The 24060-nt window shown below is 26.7% G+C and overlaps 5 protein-coding genes across 5 annotated transcripts; 2 read left to right on the top strand and 3 right to left on the bottom strand.

Moving 5' to 3' along the window:
* Positions 1–1760: 1760 nt before the first annotated feature.
* On the top strand, positions 1761–3107 carry PmUG01_11033700 (sec14-like cytosolic factor or phosphatidylinositol/phosphatidylcholine transfer protein, putative; the record flags this gene model as incomplete). The annotated part of the gene is made up of 3 exons (XM_029005991.1): positions 1761–2378; positions 2591–2749; positions 2952–3107. The coding sequence occupies 3 exons, from the start codon at positions 1761–1763 to the stop codon at positions 3105–3107; spliced, it is 933 nt and encodes a 310-aa protein (XP_028862525.1).
* Positions 3108–3771: 664 nt separating this feature from the next.
* On the bottom strand, positions 3772–6393 carry PmUG01_11033600 (CPW-WPC family protein; the record flags this gene model as incomplete). The annotated part of the gene is made up of 10 exons (XM_029005990.1): positions 3772–3893; positions 4017–4095; positions 4320–4396; positions 4766–4854; positions 4946–5006; positions 5265–5311; positions 5537–5576; positions 5743–5803; positions 5992–6133; positions 6269–6393. 10 exons carry the CDS (start codon positions 6391–6393, stop codon positions 3772–3774), a joined length of 843 nt encoding a protein of 280 aa, XP_028862524.1.
* A 1395-nt stretch (positions 6394–7788) lies between these two features.
* PmUG01_11033500 (conserved Plasmodium protein, unknown function) lies at positions 7789–9738 on the bottom strand (the record flags this gene model as incomplete). The annotated part of the gene is made up of 1 exon (XM_029005989.1): positions 7789–9738. One exon carries the CDS (start codon positions 9736–9738, stop codon positions 7789–7791), a length of 1950 nt encoding a protein of 649 aa, XP_028862523.1.
* Positions 9739–11785: 2047 nt separating this feature from the next.
* PSOP6 (secreted ookinete protein, putative) lies at positions 11786–13093 on the top strand (the record flags this gene model as incomplete). The annotated part of the gene is made up of 5 exons (XM_029005987.1): positions 11786–11878; positions 12053–12115; positions 12223–12362; positions 12583–12656; positions 13059–13093. 5 exons carry the CDS (start codon positions 11786–11788, stop codon positions 13091–13093), a joined length of 405 nt encoding a protein of 134 aa, XP_028862522.1.
* Positions 13094–13730: 637 nt separating this feature from the next.
* On the bottom strand, positions 13731–23798 carry PmUG01_11033300 (DNA polymerase epsilon catalytic subunit A, putative; the record flags this gene model as incomplete). Its single annotated transcript, XM_029005986.1, is given in 5 exon segments — positions 13731–13934; positions 14194–16974; positions 16988–20516; positions 21136–23368; positions 23591–23798. The coding sequence occupies 5 exon segments, from the start codon at positions 23796–23798 to the stop codon at positions 13731–13733; spliced, it is 8955 nt and encodes a 2984-aa protein (XP_028862521.1).
* Positions 23799–24060: the final 262 nt, after the last annotated feature.

Raw genomic sequence — 24060 nt, 5'->3', positions numbered from 1 at the left:
TGCACAAATATATTTTGTATATATATAATATACATACATATATATATACTTATCTACACATACATATATATATATATTTATATAAAACGTTATTTATTTTTTATTTTTTTTGAATTCTTTTCATTTTCTTTAAAGAATAAAAATATAAAAGGAAAAAAAAAAAAAGATATGACCTGTACATACGAATATATTATATATATATATATATGCATAAATTTATATACGCACATTTGCTTAAACAAATTAATGTAAAAGCATGATGAGTCTAATGAAAAAATTTAATAAACTCATTTTTAAAATTATATAGCTACATAATCGTATTTGTAACTGCATTACATCAAAATAGAGTGGGAATAAATTTTAATAAAAGCTTTATAGATAACATTTTTATTTACTTTAAGTTTGCTTTATTCGTTTATTTAAAATATTTCATAATGTGTATATTGCATATTCCTGCTTATGTATAACATAAAGAGTGAGAGTACGTAATATTATTTTCCTTTAATTTCTCACAAATTTTTTTTTTTTTTTATTTTGCTTTTACCAAACAACAGAATTGTAATTTCTCAAAATAATTAACATCGTACTATTATACATTTACAAAAAAAAAAAAAAAAAAAAATATAAAAGATATAAGATATAAGATATAAGAAAGGAAAAAAAAAAAAAAAAAAAAATAGAATAATATAATGATTTAACATACATTTAAAAGGTAACGTATTATATAGTTAAGTTTGTTAGCTGTTCTGACAATTATTTTTTCTTTTATGGTTATGGTACGATACACGAACATATTTATGTTGAACATTTTTAAGGGGGATATAAAGAAGGATAACTATATATACATATATACGCATATTCATACATACGTACATTAATTTCCACTTATTTTGAGGTGCAAATAATTTTCATTATACATATTTACTGAATGCTCACATTTTTAAATGTACATATTTTTTAATATACATATATTTAGTTATACCCAGAAGAAATGTTTTTATAATCGTAGAAGATATTTTATTAAAAGAAGAAATTATATACATACATAGATACATACGTGCATACGTATACATATAAGTGTGCATTTAAATTATTATATCACCATATTTTTATGTGTCTAATTTTCCATTTTGTACCAGAATTTGTTAATTATTATTTTAAGTGTTATACATATTTGTATTTTGATATGTAATGTGTAATCTGTTTTTCATTTTACATTTATTTTTCTTTAATGTATTAAACATTTTTAACCATTTTACTATATTTGAACTTTTAACTTTTTTTTTTTTTTTTTTTTTTTTGTCTAATTTACAATTATATGAATTAATGTAGGGGGGAAATAAATATATAATAATAAAAAATATAAAATTAAATAAAATAAAAGTGCATAAAATTATTTTAAATTTTGCACTAATGCACACAAAACTGTATTAACAATGAATTTTATATATACTGCAAAAAATGCAAAATTCTGTTCTAGTAGTAATTTGTTAACATATATCATTACGCACGAAGACTTTAAAAACATGTGCAGATACACCTATATGTCTTTGGTAAAATAAAAATAAAAAAAAATTCATGCAAACATGTGTACGCTTATCTATATATAGGCTTACATTTGTACATATATATATATATATATATACATATGAGTACGTATTTATCGAGTTAATCAATATTAACCGAAAAGCTATCAGTGGCACGGAATAAGAAAAGGTTAATATCTTTTACTAAAAGGAAAAGATAATATGAGTAATGATATGGAACGGACAGCATTTAATTTAGATACATTGCTAAAGAAACATGAGAATCAAATAAATAAAATAAAAATTTTATTGAATGCAAAAAACATAAAAGATAAAATCGAAGATTCTATATTAATAAGATATGTTCTTTCATATGGTGATAAATTAGAAGAAGCAGCCCATTCAATTGAAAAGGCTATTTCCTGGAGAAACACGAATATATATCCTTTATTAAAAAATAAAAAAATAAGTTTTAAAGATGACAATATTATTTTTCCAATTAGAATTAAACCATATTATTCTTTCATCAGAAAAGCATTAGCAGCATGTGAACATAAAAAAACCATAGATAAACAACCCATAGTAATAGGCAGATTAAAATTATGTAATTTCACATTATTATTAGATAACGTACCTGAAAGTATTCTAATAGATTATATTGTGTATTCAAATGAACATGAGTTTTCAGCATGTAATGAACAGACCAAAAAAAAAAATCTTCTCTGTCGAACATTTCGTTTTATTGATTTAAAAGGATTTATGCTTAAGAAATTTGATAGAAGATTTTTAAGGGTGTTTGCGAATACGTCAAAATTATCTGAGTTCTTGCATCCTCAGCTAGTTGGGAAGACGGTACGTCCACGTAGTTATACCCTCCGGGTTTTGCCTTTGGTTAATGGGCTAAAATATAATTGTGCTGGTGTGCAACTGTACTGATGTGTATATAATTTTGGGTGTGTTTGTTTTAGTACATGATTAAAGGCGTGAATACGCCAAGTGTTGTACCCAAAATTACCTGTTGTACGTGTTCATTTTCATCTCTTTTTTTTTTTTTTTTTTTTTAGTATTTAATAAACGCTCCTTCATATATAAGAATTACTATCGAGACGCTGAAAACATTCGGCATAAGCAGAAGAACATTAAATAAATTAGAAATCCCTAAAGTTATTTCGAACAAGAAGCCAGCTGACTGTGAATGGTTTAATGAGCTAGTCGATAAAAATGTAAGGTTAAAAAAAAAAAAAAAAAAAGTTCTTATGTATATGCACAAATGCGTATATTCGTACGCAATGGTGTATATTTGCAGATGTGTATGTTTATATGTCTATGTGTGCGGATATGCAGATTTACAGACAGAAACACGCGCTTGTGTAAATTCTTGAAACTCTTCATTTTTCTTTATTTTTTGCGCCCTTACAATTTAAGGATATACCCTCTTATTTAGGCGGTAACTGTAAGTGCAAAAACGGATGTATTCCAGGGTTTGATAACGACTTAGAAGACCCGTTAGACATAAATCCAGAAGAAATAAAAAATGAAATTAATAACAACTTATTAAAATTAAATATGGACAGTTCGTGAAGTAATACGTAGTTTTTGAAAAATTACGCATAAATTATATTTCTCCATTTGCACATAATATATATATATATACTAGCATTTATTGATCTGACGGATTTATATAATATGACATGTCCTTTAATTATATAGTTACATTTCATGCTATATATATTTATCTCTATTTTTTGTTCATGTTTATCTCCCTTCTTTGTTCTTTTTTATCACCATTTTTTGTTTTTTTTTATCACCATCTTTTGCTATTCATTTTTATCTCTACATTTTGCTATCCATTTTTGCTCCATTTTTTTTTTTTTTTTTTTTTTTTTTTTGCTACTAACATTTAGCTTTATTTTCAGTTGTGTTTTTAGCCATATTTCTGGCTCAATTTTTTGTTGTTTTTTTTTTTTACCTCCATTTATAGTTTCACATATTTGCCTATACTATTTTATATAATTTTTTTTTAATTAAAATATGTTAACCCAAATAAATTGTTATATTTTTAATAAAACTTTGTATTTTTAAGAATAAGAGAAAAACAAATAATTGTAAAAAATTTAAACAAATATGAACGTTATAAGAGAAGCACAATATTATCTGTATTGCTTAGAAAAAAAAAAAAAAAAAAAAAAAAAAAAAAAAAAGAGAACAAAAAAGCAGCGAACTGCAAAATAACAAAAAATTATTTTTAATACACAATATGCACAACGTGCCCGTCTTCTTCTATAGGTCCTCCAGTGGATGATCTTAATTTCTTTAATTGCGTTGTTGCACCCTCAGGTGTTTGTAAAGGATTCCACATGATGTTGCCTGCTTGTTTAGAAAAAGCGAAAGGAAAAATATCATAGAATTAAAGTAACTTTTGTTTGTCCTTTTTGTCATTTTTTTCCATTTCGTCCATTTCTAGCCTTTTTTCAGTTTTTTTCATTATACATTCACTGGCCCTTCTAATTCTCATCTCATAATCGTAGTTTGAAAAGTCCATCGCCGGTGAACATTTTCCATCGTAGTCCTTCGAAAAAATATATATTTTTTTTTTGTATATGTATTTTTTATTATTTTGTTTACATATATATATATATAAGCACACAAATATACACACATATATACACACATACAGTTGGCTTAAAATTGATAAAGACATTTCTGCCATGATATTCATGTATTACACTATGTATTATTTTTTTTTTTTATTTGAAATAATTAAAAAAAAAAATGTAGTAATCCAATTTTTACTTCTGGTGCTATGCATAAATTGTTCCCAACATGTGTCCACCTAAAGGGACACTTTGCCATAACTTTTAATTTAGGTGCTTCTCAAAAAAAAAAATATTAAAATAATAAAGTAATAAAATAATAAAGTAATAAAATAATAAAGTAATAAAATAATAAAGTAATAAAATAATAAAGTAATAAAATAATAAAGTAATAAAATAATAAAGTAATAAAATAATAAAGTAATACAATAATAAAATATTAAAGTAATATAATAATAAAATAGTAAAATATAACTATATAACTATAGCAACTGCTATCGTTGATGAAAAACGAACAGTTGCGTTTTATGAAAATGTCTGACGTCCATAGTAAACTACAATGTTTTAATTGAAAATTTACGAAAATTTTAATACTTGAATTATGCATTTCACTATTTCATTGTTATCAATTTCTGATATGCTTACAGCTAATACAGGGCCATTCAACTTCGCACTTCCACGCGAAAAGCTCCTTATCGGTGTCTGCGCTGTTCGAAAAGTCCATAGATCTACATCTTTAAAAGGGGAAAAAAAAAAAAAAAAAATATTCTTTATTGTTTTATTCTTTCCTGTTTTTATTTTTTTTTTCTTTTTTTGACTGCTAACTGTCCTTGGTATGTTTCAGGCGGTATACAAAGACTTGTATCATATGCTGACAGTTTCCACCCTTAAACGAAATAAAACGAAAATTAAAATTAATTTTATGTTTGCGTAATTATGAATTTCAAAATAAAAAAAAATATTAAAAAAAATTAAAAAAATTAAAATCATCGTTTTATCTGTCACCCATTATTTACATTTATCCACAAATGTTTTAAAATTGTCAGCAGTAATATATACAAATACATATAATTTTATATTTTATTTAAGATGAAATAATTCCCCTTCTCAGTAAATAATTTTCCTTTTTTCTCTTTTTTTGAACCTAAAGGGCATATATTAGAATATTCCCTCCTGCATTTTCCAATATACCTAAGTACGTTATAATAAAATAAAATAGCTAAATGTTAAACAGGGGAAAAAACATCACTTGAGCAGAATGAAAGAAAAAAAAAAAAAATAAAATAAAATAGTAATAATAATAATAAAAATAATAATAATAATAAATTAAAAGATAAAAAAATAACTAATCAGAATTATCAAATAATGAAAATAAAGGAAGCATTTGAAATAAATATTTTGATATATTTAACCAACCATAATTTTTTTAATCTTTCTTGAACTATTCTAAATATTTCTTAAGATAATGAAGACGGGGAAATATATTATAAACAATGTAGTAAAAGACAGAAAAAAAAAAAGATAAGATATAGGTAAAAAAAAAATATAAAAAAGGATAAAAAAATACGAAATGGTAAAAACTATAAAAATGATAAAACAATTATGAAAATAAAGAAAAAAACCTTCGTCTAAAAGATTTTCTATTTCTGCATTTTCAAGATCAACAGTTGCCTGTTCCTCTGCCTTTATAAAGGAAAAGAAAAAAATGAATAAAAATTTATATATCTATTTTTATCGTTTACACGTAATTATGGCATTATATTTATGTTTTATTTTGAAATGTATTAATACGTATACATGCATACATACATACATACATACATACATACATACATACATACATACATACAAGTAAAACAATGAATATCTACTTTTTCAAGGCTTTCGTGTGCTGCGTCATAGAAGTTTGAGCTCCCTAGTTCCCCTTCCTCCTCCTCATCATCATCTTCATCTTCATCCTCTTTTTCATTCGTAACTAATTCTTCATTTATTTTATACAATTCATCCAAGTCTCTAAAATGGCGCATTAATTTTATATGAGCGTGTTTTAACAGTTTTGATGCAAATAAGCCAAGAAGGGGAAAAAAAGAAATAAAAAGGAAAAAAAAAAAAGAAGTAAAAAAAGAATTTTATTTCTTTCGATATTACTGAGATATATCTTTATTCGAATTTGTACTAAGAGCATTAAAACGTGGGTTTTTATAACAGGTATAAATGCTCAACAGAAAAAAGGAAAAAATAAAAGACAAAGAAAATACTGAAATACCTTTCATTTTAACAGTCTACAATGGGGGTGTTTTAAGAATGCTGCAATGGAGAAAGGTAAGGAAAATAAAAATTAAATAAATAAAAATGCTAGTTAATAGAAAAAGTAAATTCTACTAATAAATTATTTCAAAAAAGAAAACAAAACAAAACAATCTTCCTTCTATATGTGAATACACATTTTTACGTAGTTTACTTTTCATTTTCTTTCACATTATTATAAAATTAAAAAAAAAAAAAAAAATAGGATAATAGCTTAATATAGAATGTGTATATACAACAAAGCAAGAATGTTTATCTTAACAAAAAAGAAATTAAGCTCTTTTGTTATTACTCTTTTATTTTACATCTTGGTGCTGCTTTATTTCACTACATATTGTTGTTTCTTCATTTTGCTGTATTTTCTTAAGCTCATTTTTTAATACTCCTTTTAATATTTAAATACGTTAAAATTAAGCTGGAGAAAAATTTGTAACATAATGGGAAAAAAAAGGAGTTTAAAGAGTTGTATGTTGAACTGAATAACAAGTGAAAACATAAAGCTAAAAGGTAAGAAAAAAAAAAAAAAAATTCAACTGTTAACTTTAATTCGAAAAAAATAAGTTGCTAAATAAGGGAAATTATAAATATTATTTTATTTAAGGTCAAAAATAAAATCAAATTGCAATAGGAAAATCAAACTTAAAAATTTAATAAGAAAAGAAAGGAAAATTTAAAAAGAAAATTGATGTTTATATATTAAAAAGCCAAAATGTATGAATAAAAAAGGCGTCGTAGCAAAATTCAGGTGTAAGTAGGGGTCATTTATAACATACACATATACGTATATATATACATACATATACATAAGTAGGTACATACTTGCGCACATACATATGTTCATGTGTGTATTGATAAATAATGGGACTCACTCAAATCCCTTCAATATAAAAACATCATGTTAGTGTTTGGCAGCATATATGTGGGCAATCTGATGACGGGGTGGAAATATGCAGATTATGCAAAAAAATACAAAATTTCGTTGAGTCCAAAATTAAAAAGGTAAAATTGAAAAGGCAGAATTGACGAGGTAAAATCAAAAAGGTAAAATTAAAGAGGTAAAATTAAAGAGGCAAAAATAAAGAGGTAAAATTAAAGAGGCAAAAATGAAGAGGTAAAATTGAAGAGGCAAAAATAAAGAGGTAAAATTAAAGAGGCAAAAATGAAGAGGTAAAATCAAAAAAGTAAAATTGAAAAATATTAAAATAAAAATTAATCCTCTAAATTAAAAAAATTCTAAAAATGTTATTTATGAACATCTTCATTAAGAATGTTCAAATGAAGGAATTCAATAAAGAGGGCGTTTTTATGTATGTGCGGGGCCACTATGAAGAGAACATTTTCTTTTCTTTTTTTTCTTTTTTTCAGTTGTTTTCCTCCTGAATCACTTCTGGGCACGTAAAAATTTCATTGGGAATGTGAATGGTATTTTTGCTGCTAAAGCAAGAATTACTATTTTTTTCGTAGTAATTAACCAAATCATCACTGTCACTGGTATTATTATTTAAATTGCTGTTATTGTTGCTGAAGCTATTTCTTGTGCTGTTACTGCGTGGTTCATTAGGATCTCCATCAAAATTGACCTTAGGAATTTCGCTGAAGTCATTATTTAAATTGTAAGAATACTCATCCCCTAAGATACAATTTGATTCCTTATTTATTTCATCATTTGCATTACTGTATAATTGTCCATATGTAGGATGCACATATAAATATAATAAATTTTTAAGCAATTTTTCTTTTTTTTGAAAATCGCAATTTTGAGAAAAGAACCAATTAAAAGCTGTAACAAAATCTTCATTCATAAAATCAAATGCAAAGACAGCTTTTTTATAACATTCTGTAGCATTACTTAAGAGGATATGTGAGCTTGAATTTTTGTAAGAATAATTTTCAGGATGGAAAATTAAAATGGAGCATTTCAATGGTTTAATTGAGTTAATCGAATGGTTGATATCAAAAGTATCTTTTAAAATTCTTTTTATTAGGGAATAGGGAACATCCTTGTTTTCAGATGGAGCATGTTCATCACTAGTACGACTGTCATTAGGATTGTCGTTAAGATTTCCATTAAGACTGCCATGGTGATTGTCAATACTGTAACAGTTATTATGAGTACCATTACTGTCACTATAGAACAACGACATATCACATGTAATAATACCATTATAAGACTGATAGCAATAACTAGTAGTACTTGATTTACTGGTACTACTTCTATTATCTGTTTTCCTACTCTTAGTTTGTTTTCCCTCTTTTTTTATTAATTTCTCTTTTTTCATCCCATTTTGATTTACATTATTTTTTTGACTTGTATTATCCAAGTTTTCTTGCTCTCTTAGAGAAGACACATTTGCTTGATAGCACTTTTTTATATTCATTTTACTTTCCTTTTTCTTACTTAATTCTTTGGAAGTGCTATAGGGATGTTCTTTTTCTGTATGATCCTCATTAATTACGATATCCTGATTATCTATACTTTTTTGAGGGGAATATTTTTCATTTAAACTGCTCTGTGTTATTAACATATGATCAGGCTCATCATTCGTTGTTAATATATGACTATTATTGTTCTTATTATGTGTTATACTACCACTGTTAACAATTTGTAAAAATTTTGGTTTAATTAGTACCAACCCACCAAATGAAATATCCTTTCCATACAGGTCCTCAAAACGATTAACAGCCTCAATAGCACAACTAGCCAAAAATTCGTAAGATAATATATATACATTACTATGTGAAATTTTTAAAGAATTGACAATAAATTTTAAAATAGTAAAAGAATCATTTACAATAGATACAAGCTTCTGTTCATAATTATCAAAGCTTGCACCATAACCTGAATATTCCATGGCAATTATATTTATATTTAACTTTTTGTGTAATGCATATACAGTTGGAATAATGGTACCTAGATCTTCATTAAATTTGTGTAAATACAAAATTATTTTGTCACTTACTAATGTGTTGTCATTTGAAAAAAAAAAAGCACAAGGAATTGAATCTGTACTAATAGGCTCTTCAATTTTCAAATTTCTTGGTACCCATCCTAGCAAATTTTTAAAATCATTATTTGTGTAAGTGCTTTCTGGGAAATAAATATCGGTTGATGTATATTCCTGTGAATTAAATTTTATTTCATCATCACTAAAATGATAATTTTTTAAAAAGTCAGGGGATTTATTTACATTTATTAAAGCTGTTAAATTATTGTACTTTAAATCAATAAGGTTGAGGCATTTTCTCGTAACCTCTCTTATTCGACTTTTCTTTTTTTTATAATCTGTTATACCTTTTTCTTTGCTAAACATTTTCATTTTCCATTTCCAAGAAAATATTCTTTCTCATTGAGCGCACATATACAAGTGTACACACATACGTACATACGTTCATATATGCATACGTTCATATATACATACGTTCATATATACATACGTTCATATATACATACGTTCATATATACATACGTTCATATATACATACGTTCATATATACATACGTTCATATATACATACGTTCATATATACATACGTTCATATATACATACATATATACGTATATATATATATGGGTAGCTATAAATGAAAATTGGTAAGAATTAAAGAACTGTACACAACAAAAGGTAAATGAATTTTTTTTTTTTTTTAAATTTAAAGAATTTAACAAGCTCTATATAAAATTCACAATAACAACTTGTACAACATATTTAATACACTTTGCTAATCAGATAACATCAAATGCTCATTCAAAATAATGTGCTTTGTACACACACGATACTACAAAAAAAGAAAAAAAAAAAAAATGGAAGAATTAAAGTAGGTTAATTGTATAATAAAAAAATTTATATATGATTAAAACGTAAAATACATGTAAGGCAAAATATATCATGATGTTCTCATTTCACACTCATTTTTATTTTTATGCATCTGAACATAAATATATATATATAAATATTTACATGCTATATATACATACATTCGCATAACAAATATTATGAAACAAATTTTTTTTTTTTTTTTCATTTATCCATATGTTAATTGAAAAACAATCGGCAGTATTTACTTCAGATTAACAAGCCAAACTTTCGTTTTAATTTTATATTATTTTTTCAATAACATATAAAGTTTTAAAACTTATATTCAAGTACACAAGATAACTCATGATAATCAAAGGGCTCTCTTTATAGTTATTTTACAGAATCCACAAAATGAAATGAAGTGAAATGAAGTACAAGATAAAAGAAAAAAGAAAAAAAGCAGTGAAACATGTGTAAAATTATAACGAAAAATTCTAAAAAAGCCTAAAGCTAACTAAGAGATATAATTTATATATATATAATGTAACAATTTGAACAAAAAGGGAGTAAAATTTTATACGCTAATATAGGATTTAAATTCTTTTTTCCTCGTTTATCCACACTTGTTTTGTTGGTTTAATTGTTTGTCTTGTTTATTCATTCCCTCTTTTTTTTTTTTTTTCTTTTCATTTCCTTTTTTATTTTCCTTTCTTTGTTTCTTTTTTTTTTCCTTTTTTCGTTTCCCTTATCCATTAAAAAAAATAAGCTAAGCAGAGGAGTTAAAAGGAAAATTTTTTTAACGCATATTTTCCTAGGCCCCCTATTGTAAAAAAAGGAGATATATATGTGGTCTTAAAATAGTAAAAAACGGATTACATCAAAAAAGGTCATGAAAAAAATGTTTTCTTTAAAGTTATATATTAACCTTTTTAAAAAATTAGGAATTTAAAAAAAATATTAAATTCTATAGAAGTAAAAATAAAAAAATAAAAGGTTAATCATTTAATCATTGGGTACACATTTTTTCAAAAAAATTCATATGGCATAGAAGTGTAAAGCTTATTCGAAAAAAAAAATTAAAATGGAACTTTTGCGTGCCTTTGAAAATTTTTTATATTTAATCAAATATGCAAAAAAAATAAATGTGGTTATATAACATATGTTTACTTATTTGTTCAAAATTTTTTTTTTTTTAAACACGCAAAAAAAAAAAAATAAACAAATAAATAAAAATAAAATAGCTAGATAAAAGGATGTATTTACATTCTTTTTTTTTTTTTTTTTTTTTTTTTTTTTTTGCTTCCCCCCTTATTTATTTCATCCTTGCAGTAATGGTCTTTGTTCGATCTTAATCACATTATGTAAATATCACTTGAATCATAAATTACATTAAATTATTAGGCTATTCATTATGAGAAAAAATTAGATAAAACTACACTTTTACACATTTGTAAACAAATATATTCATAACATATGATTCTCATATTTAGGTCTAATTAAGCCCAATTTGTGTAATTATAAATATATTATTTTTTAATAATTTTCTGAACAATTCAGAAAAAATGAATTATTTTGTCGCTTCGATTTGTTTGTTTTTTTGGTGTCTTGTTCAGAATAACTTTGTTCTAAATGAAAAAATGATCCCCATAGGTCCCGTATGTTAAATATATACATATATGCACATATATATATATTTAGCATAAACGTTATTGTTTTAAACTAGAAAGCCGTTTTTATAAAAAATAGTAGTATTAAAAAGTTTTAAAAAAGCTCCTAAAAAAGTAGAAATTTTTTTTTGTTCAATTAAATTTTGTATAATATTTATTTAGGCTAATCGTTCTAAGTTAAAAAAAATGGTAGAAGGAGATGAAGATTTTAAGATAAATATACATGTAATATGAAAACATAGAAAAATTGTTTAGCCCAGAATGTAGAATAAAAAAAAAAAAAAAGGAAAAATATTTTTCTTAAATGTATTCTTCATTTTCTCCCTTTTAAGGCTCCAGTTGAAGATACACAAGAAGTACTTGAATCTTTAGACTCCCTTATGAGGGTAGAGGAAATTCAAAGAAAAACTGACGAAGAAGAATTTATGAACGACAAGCAGAGATTACTAAAAATTCACAAAAAAAGAATTCAGTACGTGCACTCATAAATATATATACATATATATATATATGTGTGTGCACGTACGTATGCATGTATTAATGTATGTACGTATGTATGTATGTGTAACGCTATTAACGCCAATAGGAAATGTAACAATATATAAAAACGCAGGAAGTTGTTACGCCTTTAATTAATGTATAGAAATTTTTTCTTTACAAACATTTAAAAATTCGGGCACTTATACATTCAGGGATATAGTTACTTCAGCGTTTGAACCGCTTCAAGCTTTTCTACCTAATCCTTTGCAGTACCTAATTATTAAGGGTAAAATGGGAAAAGCAGAGACATCGAAAGACAAAAAAAAAAAAAAAAAAAGAATTCTATATAGTTATTAAATAACTCTAATAATATTTAAGATATTTTAAGATAATTCTCATGCTATGAAATATTCTTGTTATATAAATTTACAAATAATCTCGCTGTTGTGGCATATAGTTGAACACCTTCAATATTTCCATATAAAAAATTTTATGTAACCGATAATTAACTCTCATTCCTCTAATATAATAAAGATTATACTATATTTCATGAGTACATTAGTTGAGCATCTTATCCCTTTCAGTGATCGCACATTTATGCAAAAAGTTTGAACAGCCATACGTGTATGCACATATATATACATATGAGCACATTTGACTATGCCATTTTTCTATTTCACACTTATAGATGTTCACTCATATCTAAAGAACCTAAAAGAATGATTGCGCTGTAACTAAATATGTGAAGCCTTTAATAATCAGAGTATATAAATAAATAATAAGAGACTACTTTGGACTTATGTAAAACCGTCGAAGAAAAATTGTAGTAGCTTTTTCAAAATATTTTATGAATGTTTTAGGGAATGGAAATATGCAGTGAATAATAATTTTTAAATAAGGAAAACAATAAATAAATAAATAAATAAAAGAAAAAGTAGGTTTTGTTTGATGTGTATTCTTTAAGATGTGTGCTGCTTTTTTGTCAGTTTTAAAATATATTAAATTTTTTTTTTTTTTTTTGATTAATTCGTTTATAAAACAAAATGTTTTTATTGTGATAATGCATATATGCCATGTTCACGAGTATTTTATGCAATTATATTTTAATTTAATTGTTTGAATAATATACAAAAACCCATTTGATATAAGTATACATATGTATGTCTTTTATCACTCGCATTAACAACTTGTCAAATATATGAATTCACATTTTTGGGGCAAATATGAGAAAAGATACAAAAAAAAAAAAAAAAAAAATTAATATAAATTTAAGAAAAATAAAGCAAATTAAAGAAAAATAAAGTAAAATAAAGTGAATCAATTATTTTGATACTTAAAAAAAAATCAAATAAAGCAAAAATTATATAAGATAAGTTTTCATAGATTTTAAAACGTCTAATAATAAAGGCATGCTTAACATAGCAGCCAAATTTTCCATAATTTCCAAAGTCTGTTTCCAGTCACTTATGTCCAAACGGGGCGTAAAAGCCTGACCGCATTTACATATTGATCTTCTGTGAAATGATTTTATGGCATTACAGCTGTTGCACACTAAATCTTGCGCCTACGGATAAATGTACAAAAAATATAAAATAAAAAAAAAAAAGTATAATAAAATAAAATAAAACAAAATGACATACAGAAGTAAAAGGCATAAAAAAAAGGAGTAGAACAAAACGTTATATAAAATGATTTAGAATTGGTCATATGCAACTTGCAAAAAAACAGAATAATAGTAGCAACTGCACACAAACATCGCCAGTTGCTACTAGTCGCTTCCAGTAGCAACATCTCAAATGTAGGGGGATGAAAGAAGGCTTTACATTGTACGCATCAAAGGTGTCCTGTAATAAGGATAGAATTTTTAGCTCTATAAATTCGTTGTCATACTTTGAATTACAGTTTTTACATAACCAAATGAAGGAGGGTTTACCATTTATTTCTGCTTCTACTAGACTTGTGACAACGTTCATGTGATATACAGAAGAGCAGTTTTCACAGAATATATCTTTTAAAATTAATTCATGGCATGGGCTTTTCCATACGGAATTATTTCTATTATATTCACTATCTCCAATAATTTCATATAATTCATGTCTTTTTTCATGAAAAGCTTCATTTGAGTTTTCATTTTGCAGATTCAATAATTTATCATTTTGCATTAGAAAGATGCAGAACTTGACAATTTCCAATCTCCAGTTATTTTCTTTTTTGGCTAGATTTCCTAACGTTTGAGGGAATAAAAATGGTGCCAGGTTCATATTATTTTCATCCATTTCATCATCCTCTTCATCATCATATGGCCAATAATTTTCTATTAAATATTTTTTATATTTAATTGATTTTTTTATTTTTTTATATATATTTCCTGGCATAAACCACAAATCTTTTAGTTTTTCTTCAATTTTATATGATAAAACATCTACGTTTTCGTTAATTAAGGCAAAAGATTCACACACCTCTTCTAAATCATCAAAAGATTTGTCATATATGTATTTTAATTTTGCTCTTTGTGTTAGGTTTATTTTATCAGTCAGTTTGTCCGATTTTAGTATTAAGTTAAAATAATTCTTTTCCTCTCGTGGGGCGGTTTTTCCAGGGTTCTCATTATTATTACCGCTGCTGTTATTATTACCGCTGCTGTTATTATTACCGCCGCTGTTATTATTACCGCCGCTGTTATTATTACCGCCGCTGTTATTATTACCGCCGCTGTTATTATTATCGCCGCTATTATGAGTACTACTGCAATTAATATCGTGTTTTCCCCCATTTTGCGTCAAAATATTCCCCTTTTCGTATTGCTTTGTACTATTTTCTTTTCTTTCATAAAAGGTAATTATGTCCTGTAAAGGATTTAAGGTGATGATATCTAAGACATATCTTAGAAAAGATTCACAAATAGGTGGTAGGTACTCAATTATTTTTAAATTCTCATCAGTGTTCTCCTCATTAGGGTTATAATATTCTTTATACCTTATAAAATTATATTTATCGAACTGACAAGCAGCAATATATTCATTCTTAATATAAAAAGGAACATTAGCATATATAGAATCGGCATGTGAGAAATATTTTATTAAATTTTTTAAAATATTTCTACCAGAAATGACAGAGAATTCGTTAAAGCATATTATAAAATTTCTCAAATCAGCAAAAATTATATTAGCATTAAACTTTTTTTTCATAATATTAATTAAATTATTTTGATACAACTCGGAGCATTCTAAAACCTTATTATATAACGCAATGTCATAAAGTAAACTGGAATTATTAGAAATCCAAGAATAGAAAGACGTAAAAATATCGGAAATACTTTCAAATGTTCTATTAGTAATTAACATAGATAACGATGATATTTTTGAAATCAAATATTCTAAACATTGACCTAATAATTTAAATGCAAAATTGCTGAACTGAGAAACATGAGAATTCTGTTCTACAATGAAATTTATATCATACTTGTTTTTAATTAAATTTTTCCTATCATTTACATCTGATGAATAATCATCTATTGCTTCGTTTTCGCTGCTACAAGACACTCCCACCTTGTTATCATCCGTCGTTGAAATATCTTCTTCGTCGAAATTTCCTCTATTTTTCTCATCATCATTGTTAGAGGGATGTTTATGTTTATGTCTTTTCCTGAACCCTCCGTCACTAGCACGGATACCAATGTGGTTATTCATTTCATTACTCCTTCCGTTATTCCTGCTTTTATTGGTACCATTTTCGTGGTGCCTGTTTTCCCTCCTATGATAATTTGTTCTGTTGCTATTTGCAAGTGCTTCGTACTGACTTTCACTAAACATATTTGCGTACTTTGCGAAATGCCTAACGCTGTTAAAAATAAGGGACTCATTAAAAAATAGATGAACAATGTATCCTCTATATATACCTTGGTTTATCATATCCACATTTTTTTTTAGCAAATCATAATCGCAAAAATTGTTGATGTTTAAACAAGGAATACCTAAGTCGTAATTGCCAAAATAGGATAACCATAAAATTCCTTTGTATTTTTTTAAAAAGGATGCATACAATGTGTCATATATAAATTTATGTTTATCATTTCTTTTATTTATATTCAATAAATTAAATAATGGTATGTTTGATATTCTTGAAAAATTTAAGTCTTCTTCTACCCTATAATAATTTTCAAAAAACAACTGTAGAGATAAGTTAAAAGCCTCTTCCTTGTAATTCATTCTAGGAATATTTTGATACTTACTCGTCTTTTCAAATTTGTGAAAGTAACAAGGGAAATATTTGTTAGTACTCCACCAACCTAATTTCTTCCTATCAATTGTCGATGATACGTGGAAAATATATTTTTTTTTACCTGTTAGTATATTGCTACGATATTTATTCATGTATAAGTCCAAATATTCAAGTACCTTATAAATATTCGAATTATCTTCGTAATATATGTCAAACTTTCTGTAATGGTACAAAAATAGTAGATCTTTTTGTGTGTTTTTTATGAAAAATTCTCTGTCGAATAACATATCCAGTATTGCGCTTTTCATTTGTTCTTTTTCTTGTTTTCCCAGAAAGGCGAAACTCCCTCCTTTTTGGCCTAGACCCCCGCTATAAGCGGTATTTGCACTATTTGTGGTGTTTGCGGTGTTTGTGGTGTTTGCGGTGTTTGTGGTGTTTGCGGTGTTTGTTTGCGGTGTTTGTGGTGTTTGCGGTGTTTGTAATGTTTGCGGTGTTTGTAATGTTTGCGGTGTTTGAGGCATTTACATCATTTGCATTCTTTTGTGTCCTGTCCCAAGTCGTTTGCCCCTTCGAATATTCGTACACATCAGAGTCGAACGAACAAGCAGTTTTTTCTTTCCTATTGTTCGTCATAACAGAATTTTTGATGTCTGAGTACCATTTTTCGAGGTTCAAGAATTTGAGAAATACATTATAAGGATCGAAGTCGTCTTCATTGCCAATTCCACTAAACATGATTTTGTTTCCGAACAAATGATCATCATTATTTTGTTCATGCTGATCATAGACATTGATGAAAATACGACTACAAACATTATCAATGACAGTATGAAATATATGAATATGTATAATATGTATATCATCTAAGTAATCCTGTGATATATTATTTTTTCCTTTATCTTTTTCTACTTTTGTGAAGCAATGAGATTTGAAGCATTTATTTTCATCAAATATTGCATTATAATTATTTGTGTCCACCTCAACAGAATTTCCATATCTACTTAAGAAATCAAAATATAAAGGTATTCTCGTCTCATATACAGATACAATACTTTCATGATAATTTGCATTTAATGTATTAATAATATATTTATTGAAATACTTTTCACTCATAATAAATTCATATAAATTAAATATTTTTATATTTCTTGGAAGAAAACAATTACAATATGCATTGGATTTAAACAATGCATTGTCATTATTCGATGATATTAATTTTATAGTAATTTTACTATTACTTTTTATATCTAACGTATCATAATTATTTATATATATATGCCTGTATACTTGTAATTTTATTTTATAGAATTTATTACTATTTTTTAAAGATACTATTGCATAATAAATTCCATCATCATCATTTTCATCTATAACATCATTTTCATTAAGAAATTCATTTTCATCCCCCGATGAATCCGACTCTGTTTCATGTTTGAAATATTTTAAGTAAGGCTTCAACATGGTTTGATGTTCGTTTTTTTTAGCACTATTTGAGAAGGTATTACTACTGAAGGTAGAACTAGAGGTAACCATAGAAGCAGTGGCAGCGGTGCTTGCACCTTTACTATTTTTATTAGTGGTAGCTTTGTTCTTTCTCTTAACCTTTTTGTATAGGTATACAATATCCATGGCATTTTGTATGACATGTAAATATTTTGTGTCTAAACTAGACAATTTTTGAGAATTATTCTTTTCTTCTCCTTCATGATCTTCTACCCTAAAGGATATTCTTTTTTTTTTAGACTTGTCTTCTATTCGAATTTTCTTAATTTGCGTCCTATTATTTTTCCATATTTTGTTATTAATGAGCATCCATTTTTTAAAATTGGTTTCAAATAAATTGTACAATTCTTTACTGTTTAAATTACTGACATTTATTTTCTCATGATCTATAATTATAATATTGTTACTGTTATTATGTTCTAGGTAGCTATCTAGTGAATTTAATTTTTTGTATGCTAAGCATGCTGCATTAGTGCTGCAAATACCATTTAGAGTGTTATCATTTAGTAGTATTAATTTTTTTCTCTTTGAAATAAAGCTATCTAAGAGATAGTGTTCAGGTAAGCGTCTTTTTGTATTCATCATTGTAGATGTGCACGCAACTGCAGTTTCATCTATAGCAAATGGACTCTTCTTTTCCACAGATTTATTCCATTCATCTTTCCCTTTTTGCTTTTCATCATGGGTATTCATGCTATTTTCAGATTTTACATCCTTATATTGTTCGTTGCAACTGCCATCCTGTATAATGGTTACACTATCGCTGTAATGGTTACTAAGGTTTGCATCTACCAAGTTTGCACCTTCAACCTTTGCGCGTTCACTCTCTATTTCCTCCTTCGTCACTCCATTCGCTAATCCATTCTTTACTTGTTTCATCGATCCATTCTTTACCTCCTTCTTTACGAAGAACGAGGTAATTTTTTTCTGCTTCCCCTCGGAAATATTGATTTGCTTCTTGAGCCAGTCCGGTACAGATATAGACGTAATAGGATTGTTAATATTTTGCTTAATTGCAGGAATTATTACTAGTTTTAAAATTTGGACTTCTAATTTCTGTTTATAATAATTCCAGTCTATAATATCTCTAACATTAACTGGCTGATCTGGAGGGAAAGTCATACCTAACCACTTGCTTAGATAGAAGATTTGCGTTTCTACATTAGTTTTAAATATTTGAATCGGTATAGCCCTATAGGTTATATCTGATCCTACTGGTTTTGAAGCAACAATAAATTGGGTAGAAACATTATTGTCTTCAATATAACTTGCATTACTTAATAATTCACTTAATCTTTTTGCTGTTGTTATACCAAAACTTTTAGCATTTGGTTGTTCCTTTACTGATTTGTTCAATACTTTTTTTGCTAAAATTAAGTCAAATAATTCATCATCATTATCAATATCAGCAGCTTTTGTGTCTATTAAGTTTTTCCATTTATTTGCAGTTAAGGATGCATAATAATATGATTCTTCTTTTGTTTTACCTTTTAAAAAATGGTTAAAAATTTCACTTTGAAATTTTTGAATAATTCGTAATTCTCCCCTTCTTTTTATTTCAAAACCTTTTAGTTCACTGATTTTATATTTATCATTAAAAACTACATATCTTTTTTTTAATAAATCATCTGATTTTTCGGATGCAGGTAAAAACATACCATGCCATGGTCCATCTAATTCAAAAAATATTTCATTTTTACTAATACACTCATAATCATCTGTATGTTCATTATAAATCAAGTATTGATGATTTGTCCACTTTTTATGCATTTCAAAATTTAAAATATTTGTTGGAAATTCAAATTCTACTTTTTTAATATTCGGATCATTCTTTAATTCTTCATCTGATTTATTTTCATATTCTTTTAATTTATGTAATGCATCTTTTTCTAATATGAACACATCATATATTTCTGGGAAATTTTTTGGTAACATACACCATATTCCATCTGTATCTAATTCCATAGGTATACCAATTTTATTTATTAAATTAAATGCACCATTAATTATTTGAGATCCGGTATACGTTACAATAGCTCCCATTTGATCTGAGTACCATCTACTGCCTTTTCTTTTAACATAACCATAAAAACTATTTAATATACACTTATGTGCTAACTGCAAAGAATCGTTTAATAATATCTTATCATCTAATTCTTGAATTTTCATATAGTCAATCTTATTCATTTTTAGTAACTCCCTTTTTTCATGCTCACATTCTTTCAGTCCTTTTTTGTAAACATATCTTCTATCACGAAAAGTCCTTACCGTGTCTACGTAAAATGGGTTCTCTCTTTGGCACACCAAACTAGATGCATCTACTTCCTTAGCTACTTTTGTTTTCTTGAAAAATTTTTGGGAGCACTCCTTGATCACCTTCATCAGCTCGTCATGTTGCTGCTTCTCGGTCAGCTCGTTCCACCTGAGAGGGAGGAACCATTACGCGTAAGCATATAATCGTGTAAGAAGAGATGAACAAGCATATAATCGTGTAAGAAGAGATGAACAAGCATATAATCGTGTAAGAAGAGATGAACAAGCATATAATCGTGTAAGAAGAGGAGCATAAACATATATATGTGTAAGAAGAGATGAACAAGCATATAATCGTGTAAAAAGAGATGAACAAGCATATAATCGTGTAAAAAGAGATGAACAAGCATATAATCGTGTAAGAAGAGATGAACAAGCATATAATCGTGTAAAAAGAGATGAACAAGCATATAATCGTGTAAGAAGAGATGAACAAGCATATAATCGTGTAAGAAGAGATGAACATAGCATATATATCGTGTAAAAAGAGATGAACAAGCATATAATCGTGTAAAAAGAGATGAACACGCATATAATCGTGTAAGAAGAGATGAACAAGCATATAATCGTGTAAAAAGAGATGAACAAGCATATAATCGTGTAAAAAGAGATGAACAAGCATATAATCGTGTAAGAAGAGGAGCATAAACATATATATGTGTGCGATGTGGTGTATAAGCATACAGACACGTGTGGAGCGGTGCATATGCATCCCCTCACAAACTTACGACTTCTTATTGCTAGGGCGTGCGTCCGCAAGGTTGTCGTTCGTGCTGCTGTCCGATTCTTCCTTGTTTTGTGCCTTGAAGTAACTTTTTTGCGGATAAAAAAGTCTAGTTTTTAGGTCCTGCATAAGAGACAACACATGACCATAGTCAATAGGAGAAATTTCGAGCTTCCTTTTCCAAATCATTTGTTTCTGACATAGGTGTCGTTGTTTATAGAAAGAACAATTAAAACAGTGATCAGGAGAAATAATAGCATTTGGTTGTAGACGATGCGAAAGGATAATATTTGGATACATTGCAGCAACATCTAAGTGATAAATATTTGGACATATATTTAAAATTGGATTTTGTATAAAGAATTTGAGTTTCTTACAAATATCATTTTTTATATTTTGTAAATTTACAATTTGACTTTTCAGAACATAATTATTATTAGTATTAGTATCATTTATATTGCAATTTTTATTTAGATCCTTTTGTATCCAAAAGTCAATAATATGATCTACATTATTAAGAATGTATTTATATGTATCTACATCTAGGGTAAATGATTCTATAAGATCATCTCTATAGATACCACATTTCAAACTTTGAACAGTACCTCCAACAAAAGAATCATCATAAATAAAATATTTTTTCTTATTCTGTGTATCTGTAAAGTATTGGTTATATACTTGTTTAGATTTATTTGGAAAAAGAATATTTTTTTTATATGCTTCTGCCATTAATAGTTGTTCACATAAGGTACCACTACCTTGTCTTAACACATTATCTGGATTCATTGGAATAATTGAGCATAAAGCAAATAAAAAATTATGAATAAATTTATCATATAAATAGAATGTAGCTACTGCATCAGAAACACTGTATACAGCTAGATGTTGGGGATCATCTCTAGCAATCGCTACCATACATTCTGGGTCTACTTCTGTTGGATTATATTTTAATTTAATTTTACATACACTTTTTAAAGTCCTTGAACCATTAGGTAAATACGAATCTCTTTCAACCCATTTATATGCATCTATGTTTAATATAAAATTACATGAACATTCTTGTTTGTTGTTCATAATAAAACCTAATTCTGCAGGAACATTTAAATTATTAATTTCACATCTCCTGAACAAGTAAGGTATATCAAAAAAATCACCATTATATGTTACAAATATATGTATTTTTAATAATTTGATATGTTCTAAAAATCTTTTTAATAAAGAATATTCATTTTGTTCATTAAAAATCTTAAACGTTCCGGCTCCAGAAAATTCTTCATTAGGCTTATATAAAAACTCTCTAATGTTTTTACTCATTACATTTCTATTAACTATTAAATAACCTTGAGCATTATACATATATGATATTAATATTATTTCATCTTTTTCTTTATCTGGAAATTTTAATTCATCTTTATAACATTCTATATCCCATGCCAATACATTTAATGGTGCTAGCACTTTTTTATTCATCACTTGGAAATGGATCAGTTCAGTATATAATTCATCCTCTTCTCTACATACTTTATACCATGTACCACATCGGATATTTTTATCTATACAAATTCGTGTTATATATTTTACATCATATTCATACAGCTCGATTATCTCACTCATTATTTCTTCTTTACTTAATGCCTGTTTTTTCATATTCACAATAATGTCATTCATGTTTAACTTATTATTCGTAGGCATTATATTCGTATCATTTCTCTTCTTTTTAGAATTATTCAATATATTTGTATAGTCTATTACATCTCTCCCTTGATCATATGAACCTACTTTCATAGTACCCATATTTTCATTCTGTTCATCATCATATCTAGTATGAGGAAAATCATTTTTATACGAATACTCTAGCTTACTATATGATAGTTCATCTTCATTAAATATATGTTTATCATTATTAGAAATAGTTTTTTCTTTATTTTTTTTATTTCGCTCTATTATTTTTGTCAACACATCCCTAGCACTTATTAAATTTTCAATCGTATCAAATGAAAGCTTAAAAAATATATTACTTAGATAGCTCCTTTTTTTGTTTAAATGGTCATACAAACTCAGGTCTTCTTTTTTTATATAGTCAATCTCTACATTATGTTTGTCTAATCGAGTTTTTAAAAATTCCGTCACTGCATCATAGTTATGTATATTTCTTATTTTCAAATAAAAGTACGGGCGATAAAATAAGGTTATCCTCCACGTTTTGTTGTTATCAGACACGAAATACATATGCACACCTGGGAACAAAATGCACAAGAGGGTATATACTCATATGGATAGGGGGAGCACATACATGTAAGGAAGATGCATCATCATTATGCAGGACAAGAACATGCAAAGCAGACACATCATCATATATATTTCACATGCAGTTGAAGAATTATCTTAGAAGTACGAAAAAAAAAAAAAAAAAAAAAAAAAAAAAGAAAAAAGAAACAACTGAAGTGATGAATTATTACCTGTTTTCTTGTGTGACTTATTAGAATTTTTCAGAACTATATTCATAGTAGTGGGTACAATGTTATATAAATACCCTTCCTTTTCTCCTTTGTCTAACCATGGTTTTATTTTAAACTCATTTTCTAATTTTAATAATCGCTCGTATTCGTAGTCAGGGTTTATGTTTGATTCTTTTTCCCATCCTCTTGTCCTTGATTGTGTTGTCATTTTTATTTTTTTAATTAAAATAGTAAGCAAAAAAAGGAAAGATACGGAAAAAAAAAAAAAAAAAAAAAAAAAAAGATATTAAGATATGATCACATATAAAACGAAATGAGTAAGATTATGTGTTCCACGTAAAACTAGCAACACCTTTAATATTATCCTTCATTTTTTATGCACATCAATACAAAATACGTTAATAAAACAACACATTCTTCTAATGGGCTTGTAATGCAAAGATGTAAAAAAGGAAATAACTACAAATAAA

Source organism: Plasmodium malariae, assembly GCF_900090045.1.
Source record: "Plasmodium malariae genome assembly, chromosome: 11".
Classification (NCBI taxonomy): domain Eukaryota; phylum Apicomplexa; class Aconoidasida; order Haemosporida; family Plasmodiidae; genus Plasmodium; species Plasmodium malariae.
This window is presented reverse-complemented; position numbering and strand designations above follow the sequence as displayed.